Below are 14732 nucleotides of genomic sequence, written 5' to 3' on the forward strand. Positions count from 1 at the left end.
TGCTGGACTTACTCCAGAATGCCCATCTCCCTCTTGCACTCAGGAGACAAGACCTGGACCCAGCACTCCAGGTGTGCTCTCACCAGTGCTGAGAGTGGAGGGGGAAAGGATATCTGCTGACGCTGCCTTGCCTAATGCAGCCCAGGAGGCTGTTGGACTTCTTTGCCACAAGGACATATTGATGGCTCATGGTCAGCTTGTCTACCAGGACCATGTTTTTCTCTGCAAAGCTGCTTTCCACCTAGTCCAGCTCAGCCTGTACTGGTGCATGGGGTTATTCTTCCCCAGGTGCAGGACACTGCATTTTCCTTCACTGAACTTCATGAGATTCCTCTCTGCCTAGTCCTCCAGCCTGTCCAGGTCCCTCTGAATGGCAGCACAATGATCTCAGCCATTCCTCCCAGTTTTGTCTGTAAGTCTGCAGACTTACTGAGGGTACAGTCTGTCCCACTATCCACGCTGTTAATGAATCACTGCGTCTGTAGCAGACACCACCAACAATGTCACCTATGTTGGTCTGTTCACTAAATCCTGATCCAGAAGCTCTCAGAAGGCTCTTCACCTGTCCCTAGGTAGAGGGCTGTCTCTGTTAGCCACACTACCAGCAAAGTTTCTTCCTTCTCCTTCACGCTGTTTGTTAGGTCATGCAGTTTGCAGTTCTGGACACTAGAAAACAGACTTGGACTTCTTGCACATGTTCTTGATTTGGACCTTCTACTGAACATGTTTCAGCACTGCAGTGAAACAAAGCAACGATGCTGACTGTCTCACCTGCCCCAGTTGGAGTCTGCCTGCCTTTTCTCCATTCATTCTGGGCCAGTAGCATTAGTCTTATTTAGTAGCATTAAGCCTTAGGTATACATTTTATATAAACCTTTTTCAGAATCTCCAGGAGCACTTGATATTTTTTAAAACTATTTTTCACATTCTAGCGCAAGTCTTTTTTTCTTATCCAATTCTCAATTTGTTTTTAATTCTGAAATACTCTAGTTGAGAAGAAAGCTTCTTCTAGGGACAATTTCAAGTTTTAAATTATCTTCTCTTAGCTGTTCTTTCTCTATTTCCTTTGGCCTTCGTTCCATTAAAATCCCAACCTTTGTTGTGGTATCCCTTCTGTGAAAGCAGAATTTTCTTATCCGCTGGTTGTGAACCATCAATCATAACGGTAGATTACTGACTTATTTCTTCCTGCTTTCAGTAGATGCATTTTGCTTAAACTTTAGGTATCAATCAGGTTCAATTTTTCCTATTTCCCTGAGTTTATGGCTAGAGACCTGTGCTTTGCATGTAGCCCTAGGTGTACGGCCAAAAGCATTAGAGAAAAAATGTTGTTGGGGCTGCTGAAGGTTTGCTTGCCTGTGGTCCTGCAAAGATTCTCAGCGCTAACTCTTCCCAACTGGCCCAGTTCTCAGCCATGTTTTTGATTTCAAAATCCACTGATTGTATGTCTCCTGCCTCATTCCTCATGAAAGCTGCAACTAGTTAATTTTAAGTTCACCCTTTATACTGTATTAGCTTAGACTACTCACAAAAGATCAGATAAAGAGTAGCCTTTGTTACTGAGGGTTCTCAAATGAACTCTTAATACCTCTGTTTAGTACACACGAAGAAAATCAAGTGGTAGTATCATAATGTTTCTTCTTTTGCAAGGCTAAGAAATTGCTTCTTGTTTAATTGCCTTGGAGTATATCCCTGTACAGGCTTTGTCTAAATTTGGGTATAGAGTGAGTTTGAGCTAGGTAGATATAACCTAGACCAAAGAGCAGTGATGGATTGTATGCTGACATACCCAAATCAAAGCTAAAGATTTTTCTGAAAGATGTGTGTTGGTGTAACCCAAAATTATTTGGTTTAATTCAATGATAACAGGAGATTGTATTAGATGATATAGCAGTTCTTCCTGGCCAGCCAAGGGATCCCCATGAGTCCACTGTTGCGTGCAGCGAGCTTGCCTGTTCCAGAGAGTGTACTCTGCTCTGCTAATTCACAAGATAATGGATTAGAAAATATGTCAAAACTAATAACACAGACACACTCCTGTGGGTTTTGAGTGGGAGGAAATGCACCGTTCACTGACTAATCTTTAAACTTCTACTGGTGAATGTTAAGCCACCCTCCAAAGCACCAACCTGTTTCAAATTCCTAATAAGGGTGTTGAATTTGTGCTCTCAAAAAAAAAACCAGTTACAGAGACAATTGCTATTTCTTACCAAAGGCCAGATAATTCCGAAAAGAAAAGGAACATGTTTTTCTTTCAGTTTTAAGGCCTCTATTGTGTTCCCGTGCAGAGCTCATGTTAATAAAGATAGGATTTATTATCTTTGTTTCTAAGAAATTGAATCTTTTTCCTCTCTTGCAATTCAACTTGAATTGGCCACCAAAGGTATTATCTTATATTTGACTGAATTTGAATTCATTAGAAATAATAGCAATATCTGCAGGATAATAACTCTCATCAGATATCTGCTGTATCTGTTTTTCTTTAACCTTGAAATTTATTCTAAGTGAGGTTTCTAAAACATTACCTAATCTTCTAGCTCATGGCTTAGGTTTCTGGAATTGTTACGGTCTGCAATAAAAAGTGTTTATGTTGATTTTGTTTATTGATGTCGGGATGTTTTAGGGAAGATATTTATATATTCTGACTTTAGGCACTTGATTTAAGAGGCTAGTAGGCTGGAGAAAGAAAAAAGGGAAAGGGCCTTCTGATTGCAGTTTAGGATGCACATATAAATTCTACTAAATTTGTCAATGAAGATGGTTTAAGAAATTTCTGCCCTGGTGCTGTAGCTTGCTGTCCCATCAGCATAACATTTGATTATGGGGCTGTGCTCTAAAACAAATATTAAAATGAATTAAACATAATATTCCCAAAACCTTAAAACAAAACATAGAATTTCGAATTATTTCAAAAAAAGCTCTTTATTCGATGATGTCACAGGGATTTCATACTAGCACTCTGAATTAGGTGCAGAGGGATAAGCAATAGGAATCCTTTGCTGTATGCATGTATGACAACTCTTTCCAGCTTCTACACTTCAGGTCAGTCTTTGATTAGGGCAAAACTGTTGTTAGATTGTTTGGCTCCTGTGGTCCAGAGATGGGCCACGAGGATGATCAGAGGGCTGGAGCACCTCTCCTATGAGGACAGGCTGAGAGAGTTGGGGTTGTTCAGTCTGGAGAAAAGAAGGCTCCGAGGAGACCTTATAGTGGCCTGCCAGTATCTTAAGGGGGCCTACAAGAAAGCTGGTGAGGGACTTTTCAGGATGTTGGGTAATGATAGGACTAGAGGGAATGGATTAAAACTAGAGATGGGACAATTCAGACTGGATGTTAGGAAGAAGTTCTTCACCATGAGGGTGGTGAGACACTGGAATATGTTGCCCACAGAGGTAGTGAAAGCCTCATCACTGGAAGTTTTTAAGGCTGGATGGGGCTCTGAGCAACCTGATCTAGTGGGAGATGTCCCTGCCCATGGCAGGGGGGTTGGAACTAGATGATCTTTAAGGTCCCTTCCAACCCTAACAATTCTATGAATCTATGATTCTATGATTCCTTTAACTATCTTTAAAAAAATAATTGGACTCTTTTTCCTGTTTTTTTCTTTGGCTGACACATCTTCTGAGATAAATTTTAAAAAAGGTAAGAAAATTAATTAAAAAAAGGATGGCGAGTACATTTTAGTAAATTATATTTAAACTTTTTCAATCAGCTTTCTTCTTAACTAAACTCTAACTTGTTGTACAGCAAGGGAAAGAGAGGTTTACATATTTCCCTCGTTTATTAGATTTGACTGATTTTAATTTCAGTAATATGCAGAGGTTCCAGGCAGGAGCCTGTAGAAGTGGTTGGAAGGAGGAGGTATCACAGTGTTATGTGTAGGGTAACTGAAGGGGACTTCACAAGTCACCTCTCCCACTCTCTGGCAGTTCTGGCTGTCTCTGCTCCCCCAGCCCTATGCAGAGCAGCACCTGGGAGCCTGGGGGGTGCGTGACGGTGCCCTGCACCCTTCTCCTTACCCTCTTGCAGGAAGGTATGGTGGTCCCTGAAATATGGGATTGTTTCAAACTTGTGGCAACTGTTTCTCATCTGTGAGAGCTGTTGATGCACTGAGGATTTAATTTACAAAAAGAGGCAGTAGCGCAACGGTGGAAATTAGTGCCTCTAAGAATTCAATAGAACCAGCAAGACAGACCAGAAAAGAAGTGACAAAGAAGAAAACGAAAAAATAAAAGGACAGTGAAAGAGGTCAACAGACGTAACTTTCAGGAAATTTAAATTTTTTTAACAAATTAAATTTAAGAGTAAACTTTTCCAAACAACGGCTTAATAGATTCCAGAGGGAGATGAATATTGCCCACACGTGAATTGCAACCCTACGGTGCACATGAAATGTTTTGATTGTGGCACTTAACAGTTTTTAAAGATATGCTACATCATCACATGAAGCTTGATGGATACCAGCTCAAGGAACAGTCCATTAGTTTCATGGGCTCTGATTCTTCAGTAGCACTCCCCACGGAATTAATTCTCATTAACACTGAGGAGCATCAGAACCAGGCCCACAGCAAATAAAATGCTGCTGTTCATAGATTTGGCTTATGCAAATGCCTTAAGTTCTGTATATTTTCAGTTAAGAATGATGTGCAGAAATAAGGATGTGGTTCTACTTTGTTTAGTTCAGAATATTATTGCACATAATAATTCACAACTACTCTTTTCAAGTTAGGCATAAATAAACACTAAATGTTATTATGTGGTTGAATGTTAATTTATGCAGCATAAATCCCGAATTCAGGTGTTTATCACAGCTATAAAACTGTGTTATGGTCACGGCCAGGGGCGTTTAGGTGTGCAGCCTTGTATGTACATGAGGTGGGGTTTCTAGCACTGGTTGCATTCAGGCAGGGGTCCTGATGAGTTGGGTTACTTCTGTTGCCTACATTTTGAAGGAGGGCAGAATGGGCAATTATGACAACTGTTTGTGACCTTGAAATTTGTGAAAAAACAGTAAGTATATTCCAAGGAAAAAAACCCAAATCCTACATGCTTGACAATACAAGTGAGATAAATGGAAATTTTTAGTCTGCAGAGCACAACCCTTCCACTATAAAGGCAAACATAATTATACAAATTGTTCCAGGAAGAGCAGAGTTAATGAAATTTCGTTTAATAAGTATTCAGGTCTGTTGTCCCCTACTGCTCCTCTCCTCCTTCCCTGATAACAACCAAAACTCTCCTTATGGCACTCCTAAAAAATGAAAAAGAGCAGGTCTGGAGCTATGTGTGTGTTGAGTGGCCAACCAATATGCACATGTTGATTTATCCTGCTGTCTGCTGCCAAATGGAGTGTATAACAGCTGTGTTCCGCATGCTTTTCTTTCAATAGAGGAACTAATTCAACTCTCGCTTTTGTAACCACACTAAGACTTCTGTCCCCTTTTAAAATCTGACTGAAATTGGCAAAAAAACTTTTAAAAGTACTGAAGAGACTGATGGACGGACAGACAGCACGATGACATAAGCCTTGTTTTCTTAGCAGGCTGAGATGACATATCTGATTCAGTAATTCAGTGTTGAGGCTAATAGATTTTTTTTCAAACAGGGAAGCAAATTGCATTGATTTCACTGTTCAGAGTTCCCTTGAGATCGTTCAGCTTGTCCTATTTATTGCTTAATGCTTTATTGAAGTGTAAATATATACATTTCAGAAGACATCCTACACAGGTTTGGGACTGGGGACAGCTATGATTTGGTCTGGCCTGATGACATTAATTTCTTTTCTCCTTGAGTTGTCTTGCTTAGAACCGTACCATTTTGTTTGCATGTGTTTGGGAAAGAGGAATGTCTAGCTATGCCATCCATGAGCAATCTGTACTTTATATCCGTATTAGCAAGTCTCAGCGCACAAACAATATTTCCCTTGCTGAATCACAGGGATTAGCTTATTCTTTCAGTGACTGTTTTATTCATTAGTTTACTTTTACTGATGTCAGACACAGCCAACTTGCAAATGAACTACAAACCTGGAAATTCTTACTAAGAAGATAGTGGCCACATGTGTGGGTGAGATCTTAATTGAATTTCCCATCATAGGTTTGGGGTTTGGGCTTATTTTTTTCCTTTTGATGCCTGGATCTGGAAATACTTTGCTAATTTACACATTCATCAAAAGTAGCAGATGAACTTGCAGGTAAATCGGTCTTTTTAGATAAACTCTGTTCGGGTGTGGCCAGACAGCTGCTTGATTAACTTAATAATTATTTTAGGCCTTAAAAAAAATCTATCAAGGAGAGGATCACAACTTCAGGAAGAAATGAGTCCTACCCAGTTTTTCGGGGAGAGACGCTTCAGCCATGGAGTCTCAGGAAGAACACAAGCAGGGTTTGGAGACCGCTGAGAGAATATACAGCTATTTCCTTGCTGAAGGGGCACACAGTGACCACAAGAGTAAGCTTTGGAGGATTCTTGTCTGAGAAGCTCAGGCCCATGAATAAGGACCTGTTTGACAAGCATGGACTTGCTGGGAGGTCAGATAGGCTGTGAGGCCTTGTGCACACTTGCAGGTTGTTTCAGGTTACGTCGTGGCAAATTAACCAAACAGGAACCAAAACCACTGCACCAAAGGCCGTGTTTCACACTGTTTTGCCATTTCACGTGAAACTTTTTGCATTAAAAACGCAGTATCCTCGCAGCTCTATTAAATAGGAGGCTTCCTGACAAACCCCAAGGGTGACCTGCTCCTGGCAGGGGAACTTCTGTATGTCTGCCTCAGCCGTGACTGGTCCTACTGCCACCTGGCTCTTCCCCACCACAAGCCTGGGCCAAGGGAAAGGGGACATGAGACACTCAATGACTGTTCCTTGCAGGTCCAGTAGTCCCATGTGTCTTGTGGAGCTACCTCTAGCCCCAGGGGAGCAGTAGGACCACCCAGCAGGGGAGGAGACCCTGGGTCCTGTAACTCTCGATGGGAGCTGTAATGCGAAACTGTTGCTGTGCCAATATTCAAAGCAGAGCCCAGCCTGGCTCTAAAGTTGCAAAGAGGCCTCCCATGAGTGTCTCTGCCCTTATAACGCGCTGCTTTTTGGAAGGTTTGTCCTCAGTATTGCCCAGGTTGGTCTAGGTGGACATGAAATGTACTTCAAAACTTTTCAGTTTAACCTCAAACCACTTTCAAGCCTGCATCTCTGTTATATCACCTTCTGATTAAGAAGAAACTGGGGATTATGGCTCTAGGAAATTCCAAAGTAACAACGCAGTTTCCTAGCTGCAGAGACCCATCTCTTCAGGCAACGAAACACAAGAGCATGGGAGCAAATCTGATAGGGACCATTGTTGCTGCACATGGCAGATGGACTGCTCTTCTCTCAATATGATCAGTCAATTTTCACTGCTTGCTTTTACACTGTCAGTGATTACACTTTTTAGCCATTTTATTAAACCTTAGAGTTATCTGTGGACAGCTAGCAGGGAATGGACAACAGATTACCTAGTTTGATGACAGACTTGGAGGTACAAGTATTATGCAAAAACTGAAAAAGGAATTCTTAAGAGTGAAGGCTCTTTTATAAAATGCTCTACTGGGTTTCATTCTTTATCTGCCACAGATATTGTTCAGGAACTTCAGCAAGTCATTTAAGACCTCTGTGAAAATCAGAAAAGTGAGAAGAACATTGCTTCCTTTGGTTTTTTGCATTTGTCGTTGTCTGTATGAATTGTACGTTTTTCGGTGCAAGGGCAGAGTCTTCCATTTCCTTACAGTTATTTTTTGCTAATTACTCAGATCTAACAAATCAGGGACTTGGAAAGTGCGAGGCAGAAAAGGACGAGGAAGAAGAGCACAACTACGACTATGTGGATGAAAACATAATTGAAAACATAAGAAAAGTATTTCAAGATGCCACAGTTAGAAATAAGCACGCACTCTCTGAAGGAAGAAGGTGAGTGTGACCTATGATCACTTACAGATGCAAACAAGTGTGGGCAGAGTGATTTTTCAGACTGGCTGGTAACCTTCACTCCCCAAAATGAAGGAGGATTTACAGGGGCTGCCACTGTTGCCCCAAGTCTTCTGTCAACAACGCGAGAAGGGCACCTCTGAGCTGCTGCCTGTGAGCCCTTGTCGCTCTTGGCAATGTCACTTTTGTCAAAGTGGTTGTTCTATGGTTTTTCTATGGTCTGATGATAGAAGTGCACAGGCAAAACCAGGTTTGCAGGTGGAGACAAAACCTTAATTAGACCAACAGTTATCCTTACAAAAATACACAGAAACCTAGAGAAAGGCTTTGTCTCAGAAAGCCTGTCTGATTTTTCTGATTTGTGCCAGTTTGCTATAACAAATTATAGTACTCTAAATGCAATCCTTTTTCTCTTTTTAGAAGCGCATGCCTTGTTGTGCATGACTAAGGTTTGTCTTTTAAAAAGCTTTCAGGAATTATCTGTGTTTTCACTAAATCCTCGAAGTTCTGCTCTGGCAGTCTGAAGAGACATAAAGTGCTAGTGAAGAGGGCCTTTGCTTCTGAAAACCTCCAAGCATCATTTCCAGCTAAACACAGACTTTTTTTCTAGATCTGAGTGACACTGTGTAGTCCCAGCTCTTTTTGCTCATAGCTAAGCCTTCTACGAACTTCACTTGATTCAGCTGAATAGTTTATCTTGTTAAGAGAAACCCCCGAAAACACAGCAAAACTTCAAAAATGTTGTGTTTCAGAGATTTAAAAAATTATTTTATTATGAAGCGGTATTTTATTTCAAAATGTATTTTGTATTTATTTTAAAATGGAATGCAATGTTTCTATTCTAGTTGGGTATTGAATCTGAAATAAGCTGTTATTTTTTTTTCTGAAATGCTCAAACCCCTCAGAAACATGACATATGTGTGGTATCTGTGTAGCCATCTCTTCCCCTGTTCATAGCCACAGAAACTCCAAAGTTACAGGAAAGACTGAAAAATGAAAGAAAGTAGGGCGTTTCACATAATGCATTACTTCCTCAGTCCACATGCTGCTGGGTCGGGGGACTTGCTCTATCGCATAAAGAAGTCAAGAAAGAGAGCATGTAACTCTCTTTTGACCAAAATAGTTCTTTGACTATAGTATTAAGGGAAAAGCATGGTTTCAAGAAGCAATGCCAGCCTAGGGGATCAGCCTCTAATTATATTACTTACAGTCATGGCATTATCTCCTTTAAGTCTTTATCCACCTGCCCTTTAAACTCCCTATCAATAGAGGTAAGTTTTCATTTTATTAGTTGTCTTCTTTGAGGGCTCTAGCAAAACATGAAAGAAAGGACCTTTGCCACCTTGAGGGAGATCACTGTCTGTCTTGGATTATGAAGCAATCCCATAAATTATCATCCTCAGTCGCTGACCTCTGAAATCATTAGCTAGCCAAGGAGTATGTAGCTCCTCCAACCTGCTGGTCTCCCCCCCGATATCAGAAATCCTCCATTATGGCTTTTATCTGGCACTTAAAATTTCTATCCAGCTTCTGTGCTTGCACTTGTGAGCGTTTTTGAGAAACATGGATTCGATGTGGGCACATGATATTAACCTTTAATGTGATCAAAAGCCCTATAAAATATCTAGACAGGTAAAATGGACTTCAAAAAATCAGCTTTTGAGCACATATGCTACACAGGTGGTTGAAGGGTCTATTAAAAATAATGAAATTAGCTCTTTTAGGCTTACTTACAAGCAAATAATGCACAAAAATGAGTTGTCTCTTTCATCTGTGCCAAATGTTTAACATCTGATCATGTTAGTTCTACTTCAAGAACTGATCAGTCAGCTCTTTCCCACCCATAGTCCCTCCCTCCCTCAGGATGTTTATGCTATTTATTAATATCCACTTTTAATTATTTGATATATATGATCTATCGAAACGAAGTCTATTAATCCAAATTACTTTAAAATGGAGTTATTAGAGGGGAAAATTGTTTTAATGTATAGAAGTAAACCTCAACAGTCAGGTGTACTTTCAAAATATCATTATTTATTATTTGCAGTGTTTCCTCAGTGCCCTCAAAAAATCTTGCCACAGTCTGGGCCAAAGCATGCCAGGATGATATTACTACGAGCTAGTCCTCATCCTAAGAGATTTGCCTCAGGTCATTGCTATGTTAATTTTCATAGAATAAATGTGCCCAGAGGGTCAATGATGTTAACATGACCTCATCACTCCAGAACAATAAGCAATGAAACAAGGGACTTGACTACAGCTGCCTGAGCTTGCTATAGCAACAACCACCATTAACACATTTTAAACTTTCATGAAAGATTCAAGAGAAAGTAGGATAAAACCCTGAGCACGTTTAAAATGTGTGGCTTTCTTTTCAACAACACAAATTTCTTTCCTTTTATTGCCATTAATTGTTTGGGGGTTTTCGGTTTTTGTTTTTCTTTTTGTTTTGTTTTCTTGGTTGTTTTGGTTTTGCTTTTTTTTTTTTAATAGCGAAAGCCCTCCGTGTGACAATTTTTTAGATGGCATTAAAGATGTCAATAGTAGTTTTTCTCAGGTGTGAGAAAAATGGGGAGAGAGAAGGTTCATTGTAATGAACTGGAATAGCTCTGGTGCTGTTAAAATGTCTCATCCCATGTCCCTGCAAACAAAAATGGGGTGGAGGCATGCAGGAGCAGCAACAACAACAACCAACAACAGCAAAACCAGAGAAGGCAGCTTCTGTCTCCAGTGCTGGTAACTGGTTGTAAACTCATGGCTGGAAAAGGACAGAAGCAACACGGTCCAGCCACTCAGAGAGCTGAAAACGAGTACTGGTGTCAGGCTGTTTCAGGACATTGCTCTCTGGACTTGAACTTCGCACAAGTGCTGGAAAAGGAATGGTCTCAGCTGACTAAGCCTGTGCACTTGTTAGGTAGGAGCCAAAAAAGGAAAAGTAGAAGTGCAATAGGGAATAAAAAAACTACACAGCTGTGTTTTGCTCTTGTCATGAACTCAGCAGTTGAGGCAGTTTTGTTTGAACAAGGTACTTTTCTATATTTTTCAATTTGTACTGATTTTTTTAAAAGTAATTGTACAAAACAGACTGAGGTGGCACTTTTTTTCATTTTTTACCTTCGTTATGCCAAGATGTAGGTTCCTGCGTAAGAGAAGGTTACAGACAATGCTACAATTGAAACCCAACGTTTCTGACCCCATTGCATCTTCATTAATCTTTTTGTACTGTTTTTCTACAACATTTCTCTGGAGCTTTCATACCACCGACCCTTTTGGCTAGCTCTTTCTTTTGTAGCTCCCCTTGCCTCTAGCTGAAAGGCTGAGGCAAACTTTGCAGCCTCAGGGACAGTGAAGTGAGGAACTCAAATCCATGACTGGAGTGGAATGTTCCCAGCACTTTTGAAAATCCCTCTCCTCTTAAGTAGTTTTCAATGCAGATTTGGGAGCATCACCTGCTTTGCTAATTTTCATTGTTAGGTACTTTTTCTACTGCCTGGTGTTTTCACTTTTCCCTGATGTGCAAATGGAAGCATTTTTCCCAGGGTGCAATCAATGGTGATTACGAAGGAAGGAAGAGTTGAGAGGGAGCAAATAAATAGAGTGCTGCTCCAAAAGCTGCAATTCAGTTCTTAGCTTTGACACAGGCAGAACTTCAAGCAGCCTGTCTCAAAACAGTTGTAGGTTCAGAGACTCTAAGACTACCAAACTACCATGATTATCTAGATGTTCTTCCTACCTGCACCCTAGAGGGCCCATTAAAACAGGTGTTTTTGTAGTGTGGCAAAGAGCTGGGAACAGAGACCACTGGTAAAGTCTTAGCACTCTGGCATATTGCCATTAAATATAAATTAAATTATTAATTAACTTCCCTCCAGGTCTGCACCTCTCTTAACCCAGCCCCTGGGCACACCTGTTGGAAGCCTCTTTCCAAGCCTCTCTCTTCTCCCATCTCCGACAGACCAGCAACACGACACAGGCACCATGGGTGTAGTCACACCGGAGAAGCACCGGGAAAACTTTTTGCTGGAGTCACAGCTTACACTGACTAAATGAGCTCTTTTGCCCCATATAGGTCAAACATTTCCCTAAACTGCATAAGCTATACCAGTAAAAGAAAAATTTACTAGTATGAGTTTCATACACTTAGGCAAAGTTGCTGGCGTAGCTGGGTCGGAGTCATATATTAGCTTTATTTTTGCTGTAGTCTTGGGATTGCTGGTATAATTGTACTGACAAACCATTTTACGGCACAGATGAGCCCTAACTTGCAGCCATTAATTTGACTCAAGAGCTCATTCACCTGCACTCTCTGTGTAATTTTTAAATCCAAGAGTAGATTTTCTGTTTCACCCTGTCATTTTGTTTTGTTTGTTTTCAGAGACATTTGAAGCAAAATAATTCTGAAATTAACTGGAAACAAATACGAAGCTGTGTCCTTCACATATTAAGATCGACTGCAACTGCAAGAAAAAGCTGCTCGTGAAAATGTCCTTCTTGTCTCATGAAGAGCATATGAGGCTGTAACTTAACTGTAGTAATCCCCTGAGAAACTAAACTGCTTACTCGTCCTAAATAAGAAGTCAAACCAGCTAATGTCTCATGACCCTTTGAAGGGACAGAGTTCTTCTGCACATATTTATTCATGAATTCAGATAATGATGCCAAGTCCTATCCTTCATTCTTATTGCACCTGAAATACCAGTTGATTTTCTGAACCATAGGGCATATGCAAAAGGAACATCCCTTACTGAAACGTCTGTATTGTTGTTTCCTTTGGTTTTTGGAGGAGGGAAGGGTAGAGAGGGGAATGAAGGGTTGTCTAAGGTGAATGTCCACTTCTTTAGTCACATATGGTTCAGGTTAAGGCTCAAAATTCCAAACAGACAGGTTCTACCACTCTTTCAAATGATGAGCAGTGCTTTATTGCACAAGCAGTACTGTTGCAAGACAAGTAATTCACCCTGCAAAGCAATGCCACTCCTCCTAGAGGGAAGTGCTACTCAGAAGGACCCAGGGTGCCTAAATTAGATAGCATTGCCACCTCCATAACCCCTTGCACAGCTTAAGTTATTTAGAATCTCATGAGAGACATATATTTTGCTATTATGTATGTTCAGCAATTTGATGAAAACACAGCCAGGAAGGAAGGACAGAAGCTAGAGCTGAAAGAGTAGTGGTAGTGCTCGCCCTCCCAACTGAGAAAAAGGCACACACTGCCCTCTTTAAGAAGTCTGGGAAAAGCAGTGCTGATGTGCTGATGGGCTTTACTTGCACTTTGTGGTACCTCGTATTCCCACTCAAGAGTCTGGGGCAAGAGGCAGCCCCAGGGGCCTCTCAGCATCACGTGTGAATGGCCAACACTGCCCCACTGGAGAGGGGGCGCAGGAAGAGCAACACGGTCTCTTCTCCTTTTTTAAATGAAACAAATGTTTGCTTCGAAGGATTTCCTTTTACTTTATAGTTCTGAAAACGAAAAATGAGAGCCAAATGGTTACACGGCATCTGAAAGGTTACAAGACATCTTTGGCCCAGAAGGAGGGACTTCCTTTTGTGCTCTGCCCCTACTGTCCAAATGCCAAGCAGCGTCAGGGAGAGCCTCTGCTTACACAGACGAGCATCTCAGCGGGCTTGGCAGTGAGCACATAATTGGTGTTGATATTAGAGCTGCCATATTCCTGTCTGGGATTGCTGTGTGCAATCACATCCTTAACGTCTTTGGGTGGCACTGGACCTAGTCCTTGTGTTCTGGCAGAGCGAGTCTGATACCCATCATTTACGGCGTATAAGAATAAGAACTGGGCAGTGCATGCATAGCGAGTGCTGTGTATCCAGAAGTGTTAGATCTAGGGCAAGTGCATATCCCTCTGGCAGTGCTTTGACTCTCAGGGCAAACTACTGAGGACTGATGTGTAAATACACCGTTGACGTGCCAAGAGTTTCCAGACTCAACAGCAGCTTGATCAGAGTGGCATATTCATAAATCCCAGACAGCAGGGTGGAGGAAGGCAACATGTTTAGAAAGCCTAGACATACCGTATTTTTAGTCCTACTAAGGAGCTAAAAAGCAAATGCTCACAAAAATGCCTTAATACACTTTAAAGAAAAAAGTTCTTTCAAGCAGACAGTATAGTATCTTCAGAATTGCCTATTAAAATTCTACTGAATGATTAATTTTCACTAATGCAAATTAATTTAGAATTTCTCAATATTGTCTCACATTAATTTATTCAAGATAAATATTCATCCTCATTAAAATCAATTACGATGTAAGTATTAAGAATATCGCTCAGAGTGCTTTGATTCCCTGCATATGTAGCATACAGCATTTTGCATATCACTAGTTAATACGGAGGCTTGCAGGTGTGTACAAAACTTGTAACTGGCTGACACATCACTTGTGGGTATTTGAGATACATTTTAAGCATTTTCCACAAAAACCTGTATTTCTCTTTGTAGGTTTGTTATGCCAGCAAATGCAGTCTGGTATTTAAATAAAAGGAATTTGTTGTGTATTTTACTGACTTTTTTTCTTTTTCTACTGACTGTGATGTTGTCCTCTGCTGGATGTCTGAAAGATGTGATATGTTACTAACACAACTTTCCTTCACTAAAGTACCAGAAGCCTGACTTCTGCAGCTAGAAAGGGGGAGAGGAAATCCAACAGCCTCCTGGGCTGCATTAGAGCGGTGCCAGCATGTTGAGGGAGGTGACCCTTCCCCTCTGCTCAGCACTAGTGAGGCCACACACGGACCACTGTGTTCAGTTCTGGGCTCCCCA

The 14732-nt window shown here is 41.0% G+C and overlaps 1 protein-coding gene across 4 annotated transcripts in view; it reads left to right on the plus strand.

The window, feature by feature from the left end:
* THEMIS (thymocyte selection associated) overlaps window positions 1-14445 on the plus strand; it is an 85670-nt gene extending 71225 nt beyond the window's left edge. For 2 of the 4 annotated variants that reach the window (XM_054197013.1, XM_054197015.1), the window contains 2 exons: window positions 7784-7940; window positions 12334-14445. In XM_054197013.1, coding sequence (XP_054052988.1) covers window positions 7784-7940; window positions 12334-12343 — 167 coding nt within the window. In that variant the 3' untranslated portion in view covers window positions 12344-14445. Of the gene's footprint in view, window positions 1-7783; window positions 7945-12333 lie in introns of those variants that run through there. The other 2 variants (XM_054197014.1, XM_054197016.1) reach the window with 2 other exon arrangements.
* Window positions 14446-14732: the final 287 nt, after the last annotated feature.

The sequence above is a fragment of the Rissa tridactyla genome, chromosome 3, assembly GCF_028500815.1.
Source record: "Rissa tridactyla isolate bRisTri1 chromosome 3, bRisTri1.patW.cur.20221130, whole genome shotgun sequence".
In the NCBI taxonomy this organism is placed as follows: Eukaryota; Metazoa; Chordata; class Aves; order Charadriiformes; family Laridae; genus Rissa; species Rissa tridactyla.